The sequence below is a fragment of the Nicotiana attenuata genome, unplaced genomic scaffold (assembly GCF_001879085.1).
Source record: "Nicotiana attenuata strain UT unplaced genomic scaffold, NIATTr2, whole genome shotgun sequence".
Taxonomy (NCBI): domain Eukaryota; kingdom Viridiplantae; phylum Streptophyta; class Magnoliopsida; order Solanales; family Solanaceae; genus Nicotiana; species Nicotiana attenuata.
The window spans coordinates 137,574-159,341 of NW_017672785.1; the positions used below are offsets into that span (position 1 = coordinate 137,574).

At 40.1% G+C, this 21,768-nt stretch overlaps 1 protein-coding gene across 1 annotated transcript; it reads right to left on the minus strand.

The window, feature by feature from the left end:
- Positions 1-4,469: 4,469 nt before the first annotated feature.
- LOC109214497 lies at positions 4,470-5,845 on the minus strand. Its single transcript, XM_019378421.1, has 4 exons — positions 5,605-5,845; positions 5,501-5,541; positions 5,061-5,443; positions 4,470-4,947 (listed from the first exon to the last, which is right to left on the minus strand). Exons 1-4 carry the CDS (start codon positions 5,843-5,845, stop codon positions 4,470-4,472), a joined length of 1,143 nt encoding a protein of 380 aa, XP_019233966.1.
- Positions 5,846-21,768: the final 15,923 nt, after the last annotated feature.

Below are 21,768 nucleotides of genomic sequence, written 5' to 3' on the forward strand. Positions count from 1 at the left end.
AGACTACTCGAAGAGATACATGTCGGGACATGCAGACCTCACATGAATAGTTTCGTTCTAGCCAAGAAGATACTATGAGTGGGATATTTTTGGATGACTATGTAAACTGACTGCATCAAGTACGTACAGAAATGTCACAGTGTCAGGTACATGCTGACATGATACGAGTTCCACCTAATGAACTCAATGTGACGAGTTCGCCTTGGCCTTTTTCCACTTGAGACATGGATGTCATCGGCCCGATCGAGCCTGTAACCTCTAATTAGTGCAAAACACTAGTGCAAAATACTAGCGATTAAGGCTCAAACTCAACTAAAGTGCAGTAAATTAGAGTGCAACAAGCAACTAAAATACGAGATTATAGTCTACCATCAACACTCCACACTTAAACCATTGCTCGTCCTCGAGCAATCAGAATGCACTTTATATAGGCATGACCTTTTTTAAACAACTCTCCTAACTTATTATACCAGGAATATTTAAATAGACTAAGCACAATAGTGTAACATCCTTGCCTCAAGATTTGACACACAAGTACCACGCATTATTCACAACCCACTCACTTACTCTAACATAGAGGTCAATGACATTACCTTTCCTTCATGAATCATGTGCCATCACACAACAATAGAGAGTAGTTCCACACACATAAAATTCAAGAACAATTAAGAACTCAAGATGAACCATAGGCTTGCCCGTAGTGTACTACTCTACTAATTGAGCTCATTCAGTCAAGGATCAAGTAGGACTTTAATTGGTTGTAATGCAGGCTGCGGGACGGGTAGGATACATTTAGATATAAGAGTGACTACACCCCCCTAAGCACTTTAATACATACACTTTAATATTCAAAACCCCACATTTATATCAAACCATGACTACACCTTCACATCAATATACATTAACCCCATACTTCTATCAAAGAATATTTGCCCATAATACAACTATTTTTTTTCTTTTTCTTTTTCAATTCAAGTGGCTCTTACTTTTTCAAAACAATGCACCTTTCTCCTTATTTCAATAGTTCCACTAAAAACCCAAATCAAACATCCCACACTTTAACTTTTACAAGGTCATAACAATTCAAGTGCTCACGAGAGGTAAAAGGTTCAAATAGATGGTCAATTCAAACAAATGGGTAGGGCTTGTAATGTGGTTGCCAAAGAAATAGGATTACAGGTTCAGAGGGGTTAACTACGATACATGACAATTAGGTGGGTAATAACATATAACTGGCTCAACAAAGAAACGTCTATATCACTTCCAAGGCTGAATAAAACTACTATTTCGCTTTGCAAACACACGGGACAAGTTCTAGACATCAAATGCAATGCACAAAATAACATAAAAACTCCCACACACATGGAATGTAACTCACTCAAGATTGGACTCATCACGACACTCTAGTCAAAGCAGTTAAGCAAAGTTAAGATCATATAATTTAAGGTACTTATACAAGAGTCAAAAACTAAGTCTAACCGTCACAACTAAATCTCTCACTATTCTCAAGGAATAGCAAAGTCAAGAGATATTGCTTCAATTCAAATCATAGCACATGATTTCCTATTCCTAAAAAAAATTAAAAACAAACTTCATCCGGTTCAAACAAAACCCTTGAAAAAGAATCGCGGTACAAAGAAAAACCAAGGGGGAATTATTACACTACCTACAAAAGAAATTCTTTTTGTTCTTTTCCTTCGACTTTAATCCCTCAAGAAACCTGTCGATGTCACACCTCCTTTTTCCCGTAAGGACATAAGGGAGTTTTTTCAATTAAAGTGACAATAATCAAAATGGGATTATTTTATTTATTCAGAGTCGCCACTTGGGATTATTATATGGTGTCCCAAGTCACCGATTTATTTTTAAATCCCAAATCAAGGAAATTTGACTTCGTTTAAAGTCTGCGAAACCAGAAGACCGGGTAAGGAATTCTGTTAACCCGGGAGAAGGTGTTAGGCATTACTGGATTCCGTGGTTTTAGCACGCTTTAATCATACCTAGCTTAATTAAATTGTTTAATTATGTGTTTTAGAACCTATGCGCGCTTTTCAATTTACCGCTTTTAATTAAGAAATTATCCTGAAACGAGTCACGCGTACATGTACTCATTTCGTTCGGCGCGTCAAGAATCATGTCACGCGTACGTGTACACAATTAATCACGCTTTATTATTATTAAGAATGTTTGGCTGAGGTTGCGCAAACGCATACCTCGATTTATTTTAAAAATCATAATTATGTCACGCGAACGTGTACACAATCACAATAATAGATTAAGTCCGCCTAAAGCAAGCTACGATGTTCATTAATTATTTTTCCTAAAGCTAATTTGAGATTATCGCGAAGGGACTAGTTTTTTAAAAGATATATTCATGCCTAGAAGCACATAAAAAACGTTAGCCAACTAAAGTTACTAGAGTCCAAAATCATTTTCTAATTTAACCCAAAAGCCAACAGATTCTCTTTTCACCTTAGCCTACCCCAACAGATTTTCTTTCACCTTAGTTACCAAATCATCCCAGCAATTTTATGCATAATCAAATGGAACATTAAACCAATGTAAAACCAAAAGCTAACATGGAAAACAAAATATTTCTCTTTTGAAATTCAAGTATCAAAGAAAAGAGCTTAACAACTGAGCACAGAGAAAGATTTTAGCACATTTATCATCATCAAATCCTTCACAATAAATGTACAAAAAAAACTTTGAAGAGCAGCAAAAGATGGACCTTTCAAGATGCTTTACACGGCAAAAGCTGAACGGGAACCTTGACCAAAATCAACGAACAGAACACGAACTCAACCTCGACGACTCAACTTTGAAGCTGCTATTTTGTGTACAAAAGGGGACTGTTTGTGCCACTAATTTTAATGGAGTTTATGGCTGGATCTTGCTGGAGTTTAGAGGCGATTCATGGTTGAATTTGGGGCTGGTTTTGAGGCATTTTGGAGTCGGTTTTGGTGGTGGAACTTGGCGGAAGAGAGCAGAGGTTCGCTGCTGATTTTTGGTGTTTTCAGGTGAGTTTGAAGAGCTTTGAGAGCTGGTTTCAATGGAGAAAAAGCTACTGAAGCTTGGTGAAGTTTGTGGGTTATTTGGATCTGAAGTTTTTGGGTCACTTTTAATGGTGTTTTGGGTGAACTTTCAGCTAGTTTCCATGGAGAAAGCTGTTGGTTTTTTATTGTTTTTAGTTGGAGAAGAAAGCTTTATAAGCTGCTATGGAGCTTAAAAGAAAGGAAGAGGAGAAAAAAAAAAAAACCAATTGAAGGGAGCATCATCCGTTTTTGGTGGCATGCTGCGCAACTTTTCTTTTTTGGGTCATAGCTCCTAGGGTTCTTCCTCCTCTTAGATCTCCCTCTGTGTATGAAAGAAGATATATTTATACACTCCATATAATGTGTGTGCTTGGCCACCAAGAAAAGGTTTTTGGGTCGGGTCATGTACGCGTGAGACCCATCTAAGTATAAGGATGATGGAAAAATTGGACGGGTGAGGGAATCCTATGCATGTATATGGAGTGAATGAGAGGATATTTCATGGAAGGGGTATATGCGGATCAGAATACCAAAAATATGGGACAAAAAGAATAAATATAGGCAAGGAATATTCCTATTCTAGTAACTGCATATGTGTACGAAAAGGATAAGAAACCTTTTGCCCATGTGAATTTTTTTACGCAAGTCTGCCCATATTTTATGATATGCATGCATGTGCACATATGGTTTGTTTTCTTTTCAATTTTTGTTAAAATGCAAGAAAAATTCATAACGGAAGAGAAGACTAACAAGCTAACACAAAGATCTCAACTTACAAGAAAAACTAAACAGGAGAGTGTTGATTAATCCTACTACAAAATAAGGAAAAGCCGAGATAAAAATTAATCCTATTTTAAGATTCTAATGAAAACGGGACTATTTTTGTGGTTTTCTTTTAAAAGATACACAACTACAAAATAAACTACTACTCCTATCAAGTAAAAGTGGCGAGGCGAAATACTAATTAAATGAAAATACTAGTTTATCAAGATTAGGAGAAAAGATATATTTTGTTCATTTTCTTTTCTTTGCAAGAATAACAAAATTTAACTCTTGTAAATCTTTTTGTTGGTTTTTAATTTTATCAAATAAACCTACCAAAACGTGAAATAAAGGCTAAAATTCAAATGTAGTCATACTAAATTCAAAGGCTAAAATTTGCATACTAAAAAGTAATGAAAAATTTAAATGTAGTCAAAAATTAGGTGCTCACAGTCGATATGATATTTATCGTCGGGAAAAATCGAAAATTTTAATTTTTTTATGTTTTTTCAATTTTTTCTCCATCTCTACTACTACAACTAACAAAAGCAAAAACTAAATCTAATATACATACAAACATACAACATATCCCCCACCCCACACTTTAAGTTGTGGCATGTCCCCATGACACACAATTAAAAAGCATAAGGTAGAGGAAACTTTCCTAAATCTCTAGCCGGGGTCTGAATCAAAGTCGGGCTCCATTCTTTTTGCCCTAACTAGTGTGCGCATCCATGCAGACAGCTTCTTTTCAGCCTTCTTGGGGTAACACTTGTCTTTTTCACTTAATGCAGCCTTCTCTTCCACGCCCTTCGCTTTCCACTCAACACTTGCAGCTGGCTTCTCCTTTTTCACCCCTGTTTCTAAATCCATCTTGAAAATCACCATCTCCTCACCCACTCTATGCATGAGCTTCCTTTCGTGTATATCTAAAATTGGTCTACCAGTTGCTAAGAATGGTCTTCCTAAGATTAGGGGTATCTCCTTGTTCTCCTCCATCTTCACCACTATGAAATCTATAGGAAATACGAACTTATCCACCCGAACTAAGACATCTTCCACTATCCCCTCGGGTATTATGGTTGTTTGGTCTGCTAGCTGCAAAGATATTGGTGCAGACCTTATCTCTCCAATCTCACTCTCCAGTTTCCTGTAAATAGACAAAGGCATTAGGTTAATTGAGGTACCGGAATCACATAAAGGTTTATCAAAGTTAAAAGTGCCTAACGAGCAAGGTATCATAAAACTCCCGGATCTCCACACTTTTGTAGGAGTTTGTTTTGCAAGATTGCACTGTAATGCTCTGTGAGCCTGACCACTAATGTCTCTTCTATCTTCCTCTTCTTTGTCAGGATCTCCTTCAAGAACTTGGCATAAACTGGAATTTGTGAGAGCACTTCGGTGAATGGTAAATTTACATTAACCTGTCTCAACATATCTAGAAATCTCTCAAATTGCTTGCCCAGATTTTCTCTATATAACTTTTGGGAAAAAGGTAGAGCAAGCATATGTTCGCTCAAATCATGTTCCTCCCATCTCGAAGTTTCCTCCTTCTTGTTTTTGTTAGCTCCCTTCTTGCCTTTCTTCTTCTTTTCAACATCAATTTTCAGCTTCTCCCCACATTCTTTTTCAGGTACAACCTCTTTCTAGGTTGAAGTGGGATCTTTCAAAACTTTCCCGCTTTTCAAGGTTACAACATTTACTGTTTCTTTAGGGTTTCTTTTAGTATCAGCCGGGAGAGTTCCTGGAATTTTATCAGACAATATAGTTGCAATTTGTCCCACCTGCTTCTCCAAGCTCTACAAACCTGTGCTAAGTCCTTTGATAGCTACACCATGAGCATCTAGACTCTCATCTGTCTTGACAATGAAAGACTTCATTAGATTTTCTAACCCAGACTGAATTGGCTGTTGAGGCTGAAACTGCAGCCTCGGCTGATTTACAAAACCAGGAGCTCCTTGTCCTTGAAATCTGGGGTTGATTTGTTGCCATGCATTTGTAGTACCCCCAGGTGAACTCCATGAGAAACCAGGGTGCTTCTGACCCATTGCATTGAAGTTATAATTTCCCACGGCATTAACTTCCTCAATTGAGGCTTGACACTCATGAGTAGGGTATCTTCTTCCACATATATCACAAGCTACGTGAGGCTTATTTTGTATTGAGGCTAAGGTCAGCTTCCTTATTTCTTTGGCCATGGAATCAAGCTGTACCTACATAGATGTGTTAGCATCAACTTGGCAAACACCAGTTGATCTTGTTCTTTCAGCAATCTCAAAGGGCCATCGATTTGCATCTTCAGATAACTCGTCTAGAATTGTGACTATCTCCTCTGGAGTCTTTTTCATCAACGGGCCTCCAGCTGCATTGCTCAATGTTCTGCCTACGTGAGGCCGATGTCAATCCACCCCAAAAGTCCTGGAGTTGCATCCAGAGTTCAATTCCACTATGTTGACACTTTCGAACTATCTGCCATGCTTCAAACACAGTTTCAGTCTCCTTCTATCAGAAGTTATGGATTTCTCTTCTACTTGCCCATTTTAGCTGAGCAGAAGTATTTATCAAGAAATTTTCTGGTCATCTCATCCCATGTTCTAATCGATCCATTAGGCAAACTTCGAAGCCAATGCTTTGCATCATCTTTGATTATGAAGGGGAATGCCCTTAAGTAAATGACATCTTGTGACACACCATTGTATTGAAAGGTATTCATAATCTCTTCGAAGTCCATTAGATGGTTGTTTGGATCTTCGTTTTGCTTTCCTCTGAAGACACAGTAGTTTTGAAGAGTTTGAAGCATCCCTTGCTTCAACTCCAAATTGTTAGCTGCAACTGGAGGTGGTCTCACACTTGATAAGCCTTGGTTGTAAACCGGTCTAGCATAATCGCCAAGTGATCTCCCAGCACCGGGAGCTATGCTTCTTAACTGGTCTGCACCCAAGGTTTGATTGTGAGCAATTCTCCGAGCCCTCTCCTCTTCATATATAATTTGAGCATCTCTAAGAGCTGCTTCTTCAGCATCCCGCGTAACTTTTTCTCTTTGCTGGGTTGCCTCTCTTGCAGCCAAATCAACATTATCATCATCTCCAGCCATAGTGTCTTTGGTTGAGGATTTCCCAACCTTCTCTATATTCTTTGGGAGATTTCTTTCCTTCCTCAACTATCGTAGTTGTTTCTCGATTTCTGTTTGTATGGTAGCACTTCCTTCCCAGAAGATTGAGTCATGCACCAATCTAACCTGTAGCCTGCACACAGCCAAAGAACACCAACCATAAAAAGAGAAAAACAAAAGAAAAAGAAAAATTTCTAAATTAGCACTACAAACTATTTTAAATACTATTGATTGCCAATACCCGGCAACGACGCCGAAATTTGACGAGCGCAAAACACACACTTAAGTAAGCTCTCTAGTCGAATACAGTAAAATATAATATCGTATTGATAGGGATTGGAGTTAAACAATATTATCGTAGTTCGTAGTTAGATTGGTGTCCAAGACGATCAACAATTGAGATTTCTGTGATTAAAACTAAATTTTAACTAAGAGTCTAAACTATTGGCTTATGACAATCAACGCAAGCAATGAGCAAAGATGGTTATCAATTGGGAGAAGATAGGGTTTTGATAGGATAGATGCAAGATAATTATTTGGGATCTAACTCTAGATACTCCACTTCTAATGTTCAAGTGAGTCTCTCGAATTTACTCAATTATTAGTTCAACCGTTTGGTAGAAACTCCTCTCTAGATTAAGCCTCAACCTTACAAGATGAACTAAGCTAAGCTCGGTGAAGATATGCAAGAATTCACAGTGGATTGGTCTTTAGGAGAACCTCTCCCGATTATCCTCCTAGCTAGGTTTAATCAAAAATTCAACTAGACTCTTTTGATTACTAAGAAGAATTAATGAATTCAACCAACAAAATAGAATGCAAAGATATTACAAGTTACGCCTCTCTCAATTACATGAACAAGTGAATATAGATGCAACGATTAAAACATCCAAAACGATTCGATACATAAAACTAGAGTAACTATCCACAAACAAATATCAATACACCAAATCCATCAAATCCTAAAGAGAACTACTCCAAAGATATGGAATAATTCATCACAAATATGATTAAGTTAAAGGAAAACATAAAATGATCCAAACTCTTGTCTTGAGTGAGGATTGAATGATGAAATCCTTGTGCTTTTGCTTCTTTACCTCCTCCTTAGCTTCCTTAGGTCTAAGATGTGTCCTAAGTCCCAAAAACACCATTTTACACGTATTTATACCAAGTAGGGTTGGGTCCAAACGAAACCACCTTCTTCTAGCCGAAATAGGATTGTGACTTTGTAAAAAATACACAGGCGCTCTGCATGGGGAGACACGCCATACGGGGTGCTTGTGGAGTTTATCAGGGATCTTGTAATTTGACTGGTAGGAGAAATTGGGCAGCCGCGGTGCGCCACGCGCCGCCCCACGTGCCGCGGCTGTGGACTTTTCTCAAAGTCTGCCTTTTTGCTTGATTTTTGAAGTCCAGACGTGGTTCTCGACCCCCAAACGCGATCCCGGCTTGATCCCTTTGGCTTTTACTCAGACTTCAAAGCTCCAAATAGCTCAAATTAGCTCCATAACATCTACATCACTTGGAATGACTCCTACAAGGCATAAAACACACAATTGGTGCAAAACACTAGCGATTAAAGCTCAAACTCAATTAAAGTGTAGTAAATCGATTATTCCGAATAGGCTTTGTGACAAAGGATATATGTTCAATATGTGTTCCAAACGTTCTTGTTATGTTGTGTTACTATTGAGAATGAGTTCAAAGTATGGATTGCATATCTCAATGTTATAACTTCAAGTTGTATTTCACATGAAAGCTATTATGCCAACTTGTGTAGATATTGTGATTGTGATTACACCTCTACCCGCATACATTGGGGTGAGGCGGCAGGGCCGCTTTGTGTATAGTTGTGGTACTGTGGTTACGCCTCCACCCGCATACATTGGGGGTGAGGCGGCAGGGTCTCTTTGTGTATAGTTGTGGTATTGTGGTTACACCTCCACCCGCATACATTAGGGTGAGGCGGCAGGACCGCTTTGTGTAGAGTTTGTGGCATGGTGATTACACCCCACCCGCATGCATAGGGGTGAGGCAGCGGGGGCTGCTTTGCGTAAAGGTGGTTACAAAGGATCCTTGTTTTAGAATTATAAAGGTTATTGAAAGCTCTTAAAAAAATTGCTATGGCTTTAACGGCTATCTAAGCCCTTTTATTATTACCATAATTCATCATAATTTATGTTTTATTTCCAAGTCCTTGAATAGGTGTTTGATTTTCATGCTAGTACTATTCGACATGTACTAACGTCCCTTTTGCTGGGGTGCTGCATCTTTAATGGATGCAGGTGGTTCCACAACAGAAGGTATTGACCAGTGATAGCGGTACACTCTCTTACTAGTTGACTTGGTGAGGCCCACTTCATTTCGGGGTCGTGCATCATTTGTTCCGCGTGTATTATGTTTTGAGGTATAGTGAGAGCCTTGTTGCCGGCACTATGATTGTACGCTTTTGTATCTATTAGAGGCTCCATGGACACAGTGTGGGTTGTATATATGGGTGTTGGGAAAGTCAAACTACTCTTGTTGTATTAGGACCACTTGTTTCACTTCAAACTATGAAAGTGTTTATATTTTGAGACTTTATAAATGAGGTAACTAATGGTGATGGAAAATAGGTATTGTTTATAAATCCTCTTGGCGTTAATTAATGAAATTATCTTCTCTTCGTTTATGGGTGAGCTGGGTAGAAGGAAATCTAGCAGGCTTGCTTGTCCAAGTTATCTCGGTTGAGCGTCGGTCGCGTCCCTCGGGGTCGAGGCGTGACAAATATCAGAAGGAGAAACACCATGGAAGCAACAAGTAACAATAAACTATATCCAAATGCCAAGTTAAAACATAGAAACTTTCAAAATACGAAAAGAATATATATTTTTGGTTGGGAGATCATAAGCACCGATATACCACCGTGTTTTTAGCATGGAGTCCGATCCTGCCCTATCAGCTAGGCCATCTCCCCACGGACAATGTGGTTTGACATGTGATGCGAAAAAAGGTGTTACCAAGAGTAGCACCACCATATGCGCAACATGGCATCCGATCTCCACCCAATAGGCTAGGCCGCCTTCCCACATATGCCGTGTAGGTTGACTTTCCAATTCACAGCTAATATAAATATCATCCCAAATAAAGGGAATAATCACAATCCACCACAATCCACCCCTACACCAGCACATGTAGTTACGAGTGTAGGCCTTATAACCCACCCTTCCACGATTTGCTAATGATACTGCCAAAAATAGTTTTTTGTTTTTGCACACAAAGGTAACATAAATACAAATGTATTCACGTCATCATCTTCCACATTGTATAAATCTTCATCAGTATTCTCAATCACTCACAACAACAATATTTCCTTGGTTCTTTTGGCCATTCACAAGATTCTTTATTCATTGCACGGTGGCCGAATTTCATATTCCTAACTTTCTCCTCTTTACTTTCAAGGATCACCATCAAACATCAACATATAGAATATTCTGGAAATCACAACTTTAAGTTCATTAGTAATGAAGACTTTAAACACATTAGATCCACTTTCAAAGAATGGAGCACAATGACTTATAATCACAACTCAAATTAATAATCATAAGCGAGTAATACACCATACTCCTTTTAAATACTTCTTCACTAAAGGGCAATACACAATTTTAGCTCTTGAGTACGTATGAACTCAAATCACATTGGAAATATTTATAAAACAGGGCATGGTGATTCACGATTTAAACACGACTTCAAATCAAATGCACTAGCTACAACAACCATGGCCTCGTTTTATATCTCACTTTAGTTCTTCCAATTTCAAGCATATTTATAGGTCATCAATAGTAAGAGCATTTGGGACCAAGGCTTTAAGAATGAATATGAACAATAGGAGTCTTAGGCGCATTGAGATTTCTCTCACAATTGGGCATAACAACTTGCGATTTAAACATGATTTGAAATTATACTGTCTCGACATTTTGATCACACTAGGATACTTTTCCGACGGAGAACACAAGACGATAGGAGAATTTGGTGCACATTTTTAGTATATATCTTTCAACACAAGCTTATTTGGAATAGTCAAATATTTAAGGAATAACTCGGAACATGAGAATTAGAAACTTGGGCCAACCATGCTTGAAACTTACGGAAGCATCATGGAATTCAATTCTGAGAGAGAAGTTTAGCCAACATACCTTGGTTAAGCTTTCCTTAAGTTACTACAACTCCCCAACACTTCTAGCAATAACAATCTATAGGAAGATAGCAAAAATCGGTTAATAATTAGAAGGATTCCCATGGTGTAACTCTCTTAGGAATTTTTTCAAACACCTATCATGCAAATAGACTACAAGTCTCTACAATGGTAATCCCTTCCTCCCTCAACCAATTTCAACAAGAAACTACCCAAACTGGTTCATTAACCCCACATACTACAACCTAGTGTCACATGCCTGGCCTATTTCTAACCCCACAATATACTTGAACTCATAACCTCTTTCATGAAAGCTTAGAAGTAGGACTTACCCAGATATATGATAATCTAGTGATTGGCTTCCTTGATTCTCGAAGATCGGTGTAAGATTGGATGATTAAAATGTTAGGTTTTCTCCTTCTCTCTCTAAAATGCTCTTACCTCTCTAAAATCATCAGAATTCCGCTTTAAAAGGAGCCCCTAAGATTGTTTGTCAAAATGGGGTCGGGTTATAAAAATAGGTAAATGGATCCTCCGAACTCAGGTCTGCGGTCGTAATGGACCACATAACAGATATGCGGCCCGCAAAATAGGCCGCAAAAATGATGCCAAGAATTGGGCTAGTCTAAACCGGTCTACGATAGGTCTGCGGTCCGCAGACCACTTATGTGGCCGCACAATGGACCGCAGAATCGCCCAACAAAATTCTCATGCCAAAATGGAGATGGAAAAAGCGGACCGCAAAATTGATGTGCGATCCCGTAAATTACCGCAAAATGTCTTTCAAATTTCAACAAACTTCCTGCCCAACTCTATGATGGATATGCGGACCGCAGAGTGGTTCTGCGGTCATGAACTTGACCGCAGGACTGCCTTCTTCTGCCAAAAAGTCCACCAACTTCTTCAATGCATTCTACAACCCCCGTACACATTGCCCTACCTCGGTACCACAAAACTTGAATTCCTTGGTGAAATTTTATAGGGCCTTACATCCTCCCCCGCTTAGGATCATTCTTCCTCGAATGAGGAGTAGAGTCCGCCTAGAACACTCAACATAATTTATTTCTCCTTTCACACATCATAAGCCCTCAATTTGACTAACTCCCAAATCATTAAGAAATTTAGGTAGAGTCTCCCCTGTAATTGGGCCTATCCACCTGCCAGACAACCACCAAAACAACTCCTAACAACACATCCACAACTCAACAAAGAGTCACAATATATATTAATAACACCGACCTTAACATTCAGGGCATTACATTAACATAAGTAGTATCTTGACATGAATTGTACACATTTAAACCATAACACATAGAAAGTACCTTTTGAACCACAACCATTTGGTTCTACAAACAAGTGAGAATATTTCCTTTCCACCACACTTTCGGCCTTCGAGGTGACCTCCCCGACCCACAGACTTGGCCGTAGCACTTGACGGAGGAAATCTCAACTTCCGGACTTATATAACAAGGATGACAATTAGGGACCTCTCACAAGCCAATTATCCATTAACTTTACCTTGAATAGCTTCCACCAGAACCAAAGACAAAGGACTTCCAACTAGCTTCTTGGACGTAGAAACCTGAAACACCGGGTGCATAGAGGACCACGATGGGGAAACATCATACTCGTAGCTTGTCCTATTTCTTTCAAGATTCCATAAGGACCAATGTTCACTACACCTACTTTACCTTTATTAACAATTCACATAATACTTCATGGAGAAAATCTCAAGAGTAACCTGTTTACTTCCTTCAACTCTGTCACGACTCGAGTTCGCCCTCCGTGAACTGTCGTGACGGCACCTAGTCTCTACGACTAGGTAAGCCTAATAATTTACGGAAAAAGGAAAAATGAAAGATAAAACTAACCAAAAACTGCGGAATAACATAAATAAACGTTTAGGATGCCGCTCGGCATATACAAATATAAACTCTCAAACTAAATCAACTCCCAAAACCGGGAATCTCATGAAATCACAAGCTGAGAATGTTTACATAAAGTTCTAACTCCAGAATATCTAGTCAACGGAGAGTACAGAAGACCTAAAGCTAACAGTAAAAGTGCCTCGTCTCCGAAAGTCGCCTCAAAGTCTCTGAAAGTCGCCTCGTCTCGCTAACGATATGGCTGAGCAGATGAACCTGGATCTGCACACGGAAAACATGTGCAGGAAAGGGCATGAGTACACCACGGCGGTACCCAGTAAGTGCCAAGCCTAACCTCGGTCAGGTAGTGACGAGGAAGGTCAGGGACCTACCGGTCATAAACATACACACATATATATATATATATATATATATATATAAGGAAATGATACAGTATAAAACAACACATGGTAATAAGAATAACAACAACTACAACAGAGATAAAAACACAGAAAGAAGATAGCTCTACACAGAGATAGCAACCGGGGATCTCCCAGGATATCGTCCTGTAGTCCCAATAGTAAATATCCAATGGATCTCCCGGGATATCTTCCCGTTGTTCAGTTCATAATGCGCAGGGGATCTCCCGGAATACCAATCTGTAGTCCCAAATGTAAATCTCAGTACAGGGGGAAATCTACCGGGTGCAGTCCCGTAGTCCCAACATAAATGTGCAGGGGAATCTCCCGGAATACCAATCCGTAGTCCCAAATAAACAAGCAAGGGGGATCTCCCGGGATATCTCCCGTAGTCCCAAAGTAAACACACAACAGCGTCACGAAGAATATTCAATCCTATCCAATTTCATACCAAGGAAAAATAAATATTTCTAACCTAGCATGCTGCACAAAATTCGAATAAAACAGTTTGAGCAAGTAAAGCAATTAAATCACTTAGGCATGCTTCCCTAAGCTAGTAGTAGGCTTAAATTGCAAGTAGTGTTCAACAAGGAAGAAAACACAAATTGTAGTTACTTAATGAATACCGGATTTTCAACAATTAGCACATGTACGCACTCGTCACCTCACGTACAAGGCATTTTATATATCAACAATACCAAATCCTAAGGGGTGTTCCCCCACACAAGGTTAGGCAAGCCACTTAGCTCGAACCAGCTCAATCAACTCGATATCACATTCTTGCCACGAGTACCCGACTCCATATGGCCCAAATCTATTCAAAGTAATTGCATAATGTAAATATAACTTCAAGTAACTAATTAATTCGAAGCTAACACGCGAAATTAGGAAAATCGCCCAAAAAGTCCTCCGGGCCCACGTCTCGGTATCGGATAAAATTCGCAAAACTAGAATCCTCACACTCTCACGAGTTCATACATACCAAATACACAAAAATCAGACCACAAACAACCCCTCAAATTTCCAATTCCACGTCTCCAATTTCAAAACCTAAACTCCCAATTCTAACCCTTATTTCCCATAAATTTCTTGCCTTATCAGTAGAATAATACCATATAAACGAGTTAGGTTCCAAAAATCTTACCTCCTTGAAGCTCCCTTGAATTCTTTCTCAAAAACCTCCCAAAAAGCTCAAATTCCGGATGAAAATGGTGAAAGAATAGGGCAAAAATCACGACTGAAACCTTATATAGGTTCTGGCCCAGGGTTTCCGCACCTGCGGTCCCAGGAGCGCATCTGCGAGAATTCACTTAAAGTATCAAGCCGCACCTGCGCTTCTTCTACCGCACCTGCGGTCTCGCAGGTGCGCTCCATCTCTCGTACCTGCGACTTCAGAACTCCAAATGCCCAGCCGCATCTGCGGCTTCTCCATCGCTTATGCGGGCCCGCACCTGCGGTCCCATGCACGCAGGTGCGGTTATGACAGATCTTCAGCAGATGAAGCTGCTTCCAAATCTCGCAATTTCTTCCGTCAACCTTCCGAAATCATCCCGAGGCCCCCGGGACCTTAACCAACAATACGAACAAGTCAAATACCACTATTCAAACTTGTACCAACCCTCGAAACACTCAAAACAACGCCGAAATACCAAATCACCCTCGGATTCAAGCCTAAGGATTCCAAAACTTCCAATTTCCGCTTTTGATCAAAAAGTCTATCAAACCTCGTCCGAATTACCAGAAATTTTACACACACGTCCCAAATAACATGACGGACCTACTCCAACTTCCGGAATTCCATTCCGACCCCGATATCAAAATCTCACTATCGAACCGGAAACTTAAAAAATTTGACTTTCTGCATTTCAAGCTTAAATAAGCTACGGGCCTCCAAAACACAATCCGAACACGCCCCTAAGCCCGAAATCACCCAGCGAAGCTAACAGAATCGACGGAATTCCATTCCGAGGCCGTCTTCACACTGCTCCGACTACAGTCCAAATTCTAAAGTTTAAGCTCTCATTTAGGGACTAAGTGTCCCAAAACACTCCGAAACTCAAAATGAATCCTCCCGACAACTCAAAATAGCAAAAACAAACACGGGGAACGCAGTTAATAGGGGAACAGGGTGTTAATTCTTAAAACGATCGGCCAGGTTGTTACATCCTCCCCCTCTTAAAATATTCGTTCGTCCTCGAACGAGCATAAAGACATACCTGAAGTGGTGAAAAGATGAGGGTAACGGCTACGCATATCCTGTTCGGTCTCCCAAGTCACCTCCTCGACCGGCTGACCCCGCCACTGAACCTGCAATGATGCAATGTTCTTTGACCTCACCTTCCGAACCTGCCTGTTCAATATCGCCACTGGCTCCTCAATGTAAGATAGATCCATGTCCAACTGGACTGAACTGAAATCCAACACGTGCGCGGATCACCGTGATACCTCCGGAGCATCGAAACATGAAATACCGGATGAACTCCTGCCAAGCTGGGAGGTAAGGCAAGCTCATAAGCAACCTCCCCAACACGCCGCAATATCTCAAAAGGACCAATAAACCTCGGACTCAATTTCCCTTTCTTCCCAAATCTCATAACGCCCTTCGTAGGCGAAACTCGAAGCAAGACCCGCTCTCCAACCATGTAGGAAACATCATGAACATTCCGGCCCACATAACTCTTCTGTCTGGACTGGGCTGTACGGAGTCTACCTGAATCACCTTAACCTTCTACAAAGCATCTTGTACCAAGTCTGTGCCCAATAATCTAGCCTCGCCAGGTTCGAACCAAACCGCCGGGGACCTACACCGCCTACCATACAAGGCTTTATAGGGTACCATCTGAATGCTGGACTGGTAGCTGTTGTTGTAGGCGAACTCAGCCAGTGGTAAGAACTGATCCCAAGAACCTCCAAACTCCATCACACACGCACGGAGCATATCCTGAAGAATTTGAATAGTGCGCTCGGAATGTCTATCCGTCCAGGGGTGAAATGCTGTGCTCAACTCCACCCGAGTGCCCAATTCATGCTGTACGGCCCTCCAGAACCGTGATGTGAACTGAGTACCTCTATCTGAAATGATGGAAACTGGAATACCATGCGGACGGACAATCTCCCGGATATAAATCTCCGCCAACCTCTTCAAAGAATAGGTAGTACACACAGGAATGAAGTGCGCGGACTTGGTCAGCCGATCCACAATCACCCAAATGGCATCGAACTTCCTCAAAGTCCGTGGGAGTCCAACTACGAAGTCCATGGTGATCCGCTCCCACTTCCACTCCGGAATCTCTATCTACTGAAGCAACCCACCAGGTCTCTGGTTTTCATACTTTACCTGCTGACAATTGAGGAACCGAGCTACAAACCCAACTATATCTTTCTTTATCCGCCTCCACCAAATAGTGCTGCCTCAAATCCTGGTACATCTTCACGGCACTCGGATGGATGGAATACCGCGAACTATGTGCCTCCTCTAGAATCAACTCCCGAAGCCCATCAATGTTGGGTACACAAACCTGACCATGCTGTCATGCCCCAAACCTGGGGAGGCGTGGCTGGCACCCGGTGCCGAGCTGGCCCGAGCGGACCACTTTGTAACCCATTCATTCCTTTTGTAACTATCATGGGCCAACATGGACACAAATCGTAATGTACAATTGTATGTGGGCAAATGTTATATCAATGGACCATCGTTCATAAAACATAAATACACATAGGCCGTCAAGGCCTCTGACATACTGTACATAATAAACATGTGTCTATAAAGCCTCTAAGATTATTTAACATAAAATGGGACAGGGTACCAGCCTACCCATAAGTCTGTACCAAAACTCTGACACGATGACCCATAGACTCGGCTACACTCCGAATGGGGTGGAATCTTACCGATCCTTCGCTGAATGCCAATCTAGTCTACTATGAGGGCTCGCCAACTGATTATCTATACCTGCAGGCATGAATGCAACGTCCCCAACAAAAGGACGTCAGTACGAATGATGTACTGAGTATGTAAAGCATATAAATAAGTATATAAAGGACATGGAAGAAACGTGGAGTAAAGGACTCAACCTGTAAATCTGAATAACTCTGTAAATCATGAAATAATTATGGTGTCATACATATGCGTATGAATGTCATATAATGCATAGGTCTATACGTACATAATATCATCAAGCCTCTGAGGGCATCTCATCATATCATCTTGTCCACTGTGGGCATAATCATCAACGTATACCAACTGATCAGGTGGTGATACGTATATAACGCCGTAACCTTTTCCCATATCCCATATATATATATATATATATATATACACACACACATATACGCGTATATAACGCTGTCTGAGTCATGGGTAAATGCACATGTAAATGAATGTAATGCATGAGAAGTACGTTAATAAAACTGCTCGGAACGTCCTAAGACCATTATACTCACTCTTTTATATCTAACCTCAAGTTTAACTACCACAACCTACCAAATAAACCATTCAGATTCAAGTTACAAAAAAATCCCAAGTTTCATAAAAGCTAAGAGTCTTACTATCATAATCTTTTACTGTGTCCTCAAGCTACACCTAATAAGAAATTTTGAATACTAATAAATTCATGTTTTTTTTCCTCATAACTATTAATACTATTAATACTGTCAACTAGAGAGTACATTTCACTAACACTATTCCAGCAGCATCACAAATACACGAGGAGATACATAAGTGCAACTTCTTTCCTCTACCAAAGAAGATCATAAATAAACGTTTCTCTACTACCATTCTTACAATTAGTGCCATTATCAATAATAGTACTTAGACGTAAGCACAAATGCAGATTGTTCGCAGAATTAAGAAACAGATATAAATGTTCTTTTGAAATCAAACATACGTATTTTCTGAGACCCATGAACATAAGTGTATTAGGAAAAATTATATTTATATATAAAGGTGACGTGTCAAAACACGTGTATTAGTCAAATGGTCAAAGAATCGCAATTAGCCACGAGTAAGGAGTTACAACAGATACGAGCAAAGAAAGAGGAAGAGGCACGGGACATCAGACAAGTAACACGGCGCCCGTACCTATTTAAGTCATTTATATCCGAGAATCAGAAGGAATGAATCTGACAATAGAAAAGAGTGCAGATACGGCATTTAATGAGCACTAAGTGCTGAATGCGTTAGAGAATATATTTTGAATGTAATGATTGTGTAACGTAGCATTCAATGTCTTTAATTACTCATAATAGCCTCATTATGATTCGAGCAAAACGTATATTCTCAAAGGTACCTATAAAAACGAGATATATGATCAATTGTAAGGACACGAAAAATCATCTGAATATACTTTGGTTTACTTGCTTTAATCAATTATATTCTGGCCATTCAAATTACTCTCTTTTATATATTCTTGCGATTATCAGTAACCCGTGTTCTTCTAAAATATAGCTTTAGTCACAATTCTATTTTTTGGTTAAACAAATTGGTTCCGTTACCGAGAATCTGATAATCCATTTTATTTTAGCCTAACTTCCCTTGTTGCGTCAACCATGTCGAACAACAACGACAACATTCAGGGAAACCAAGAAAATCAAACAACCCAGCAACTTCAGGGAGATCCACAGAACAATAATGTACTGATTACTTCTCCACAAGGCTCTCCACGGCGGTCTCGTGAAGGCAATTTTGATGGGTCTCATACAGATGGACAAGCTCAATTCGAGAATGTTGAAACTATGGATGAGGCTTTGCAAAAACTTATTGCCTCTCAAGTCAATAAAGCTCTTCAGGCTTTTGTTAGCCAATTACCTGCTGCACCACCTACACCCACACCAAATAACAACACTCTAGAGAACCCTCGTTCCAGACTCGTTAATTCAGGTAGTGGTGGAACCCCCAACGAATCACAGGAGGGAGAACCAGGTAATTTAGTTAATTCTGATTTACAAAATTTAGTACTAACATTGCAGAAACAGCTCAAGGAGCAAAATGACCACATAGAGCAAATACCCAGGGTGCCACCAGTGATCAAAGGGGTAGATATGGATAAATATTTACAACAACCTTGGAAGCCAAGTGCTGCTCCCCTTCCAATCCCAAAGAAATTCAAAATGCCTGAGATGCAAAAATACGATGGAACAACAGACCCGCGAGACCACGTGACTGCGTTCACAATAGGCGTAAAAGGCAATGATTTGACTAAGCAGGAGATCGAATCTGTATTAGTCAAAAAATTTGGTGGAACACTCACTAAAGGTGCACTAACATGGTATTCCTTTTTGCCCGAAAATTCTATAAATTCTTTTGCTGAGCTTGCAGATTCTTTCATCAAAGCACACTCGGGAGCCCAAAAAGTCGAAAAAGAATGGAAGATATTTTCAAGATCAAACAAGGGGACTCAGAATTGCTTAGGGAATTTGTGGACAGATTCCAGCGTGAAAGAATGACATTGCCACATGTACCGGAGTAACTGGGCAGCTATAGCATTCACGAGCAATTTGAATGAAAAAAGCTCAGAAGCTACGAGGCGACTCAAGAAAAGCCTTCGTGAATTCCCAGCTACAACATGGAATGATGTTTACAATCGTTATAGCACAAAACTGAGGATTGAAGAAGATATTATTTCACGACATCAAAAAGAAGAAAAGGTAAGCTCAAGACGGGCTGAAAACGAAAAAAGGTCCGGTAAAAACAAGTACGAGCCATACATGGGACTTGCGGGAAGAGACTCACGGTCAAAACAGGATAATCAGAGGTACGATCACAGATCAAGGAATAGAGAGTCAGGCTCATCATCAAGATTTGGGAGTGACCGAAGCGCACGTGAGCCATGAGACAATGATGGAGGTCTAAAGTCAAGGTTTGGCGATTATAATTTCAACGTGAGCACTTCTGAACTTGTGGCTGTTTTAAGAAGCATGGGAGATAAGGTATGGTGGCCCAAGGAAATGAGATCAAATCCAAACAGACGAAACCCTGATCATTGGTGCGAATTTCATAACGATCATGGGCATAAAACAACAGATTGCAGGTTTTTGCAGGGTGAAGTTGATCATTTATTAAAACAAGGATATCTCACCGAGTTATTTAGCGAGAAAGGTAAACAAGCATACATGAAGAACAGGAAGGAGCCTCCAAAACCACCTTCTTCTAAGAGAACTGTCAACGTTATAAGTGGGGGTGAAGAGATCAACGACGTATCATATAAAAAGGTTTCTAAAGTAACAATTATCCACGGGAAGCGGCCTCGACATGTCTTGGAGGAAGAAAATATTACGTTCGAAGATGCAGATGCCGAGGGTCTATTAACTCCACATAACGACGCACTGGTAATATCTTTACTTGTATATGACACTAACCTGAAACGAGTTTTAATTGATCCAGGTAGTTCCGTGAACATTATTTTGGTAAGAGTATTACGTGAGATGCAAGCTGAAGATAACGTGATACCAAAGGCGCATACTCTACCTAGATTTGACAATTCTAGTGTTTTCACAAAAGGAGAGGTAACACTCACCACATTCGCTGAAGGAGTCGTCAAAGATACAAAGTTCCAGGTGGTAGATATGGAGATGGCTTACAACATGATTCTTGGGAGACCATGGATCCACGAAATGGACGCTGTTCCTTCAACCTTGCATCAAGTTATTAAATTTCCAGCGCCATGGGGAATATGTCAAATCAGGGCGGATCAACAAACATCCAGGAGCATCAACTCCGTGACTAATCTAAATGCGAAGGGTGAAGAGAAATAGCAATTACAGAATTCAGTTGAGGATAACTTAACATCAACCTCAACTGAACAAGGGCAAACGGATGTGGATTCAAGGCCTGATTCCATTCAAGAACCAGAGGAAAATGAAAATATCAAAATGACGATAGAAGAGCTGGAGGCAGTGGTTTTGTTTATACACTGGCCAGAAAGAAAAGTGTATATAGGAGCCAATCTCAGCCCGGATATGAAACGTAAGTTGATTGAATTTTTAAAAGCTAACGTAGATTGTTTTGCTTGGTCCCATTCTGATATGACAGGTATACCACCCGAGGTAATGACTCATAAGTTGAATGAAGATCCATCTCATCCACCTATCAAACAAAAGAAGAGAAAGCAGGGCACTTTTAAAAACCAGGTGATTCAGGATGAGGTACACAAATTGTTAAAGAATGGGTCTATTCGCGAGGTAAAGTATCCTGAGTGGTTAGCCAACACTGTTGTGGTACCTAAAAAGAATGGTAAATGGCGAGTCTGTGTAGACTATACAGATCTTAACAAAGCTTGTCCTAAAGACTCTTTTCCATTACCCCACATAGATCAACTAATTGATGCTACTGCAGGGCATGAGCTGTTAAGTTTTTTAGATGCATATTCAGGTTATAATCAGATTAAAATGGATCCGCGAGATGAAG

Bases quoted from the DNA above. Each gene is read 5' to 3' on its own strand.
- LOC109214497 (XM_019378421.1), bottom strand. From the start codon at position 5,845: ATGGGTCAGAAGCACCCTGGTTTCTCATGGAGTTCACCTGGGGGTACT. The intron at 5,444-5,500 runs GTAAATGTTGTA...ACTTCAACCTAG, and splicing joins AAAGAAACCCTAAAGAAACA to AAAGAGGTTGTACCTGAAAA. The intron at 4,948-5,060 runs GTGTGGAGATCC...GTCTATTTACAG, and splicing joins CAAAACAAACTCCTACAAAA to GAAACTGGAGAGTGAGATTG.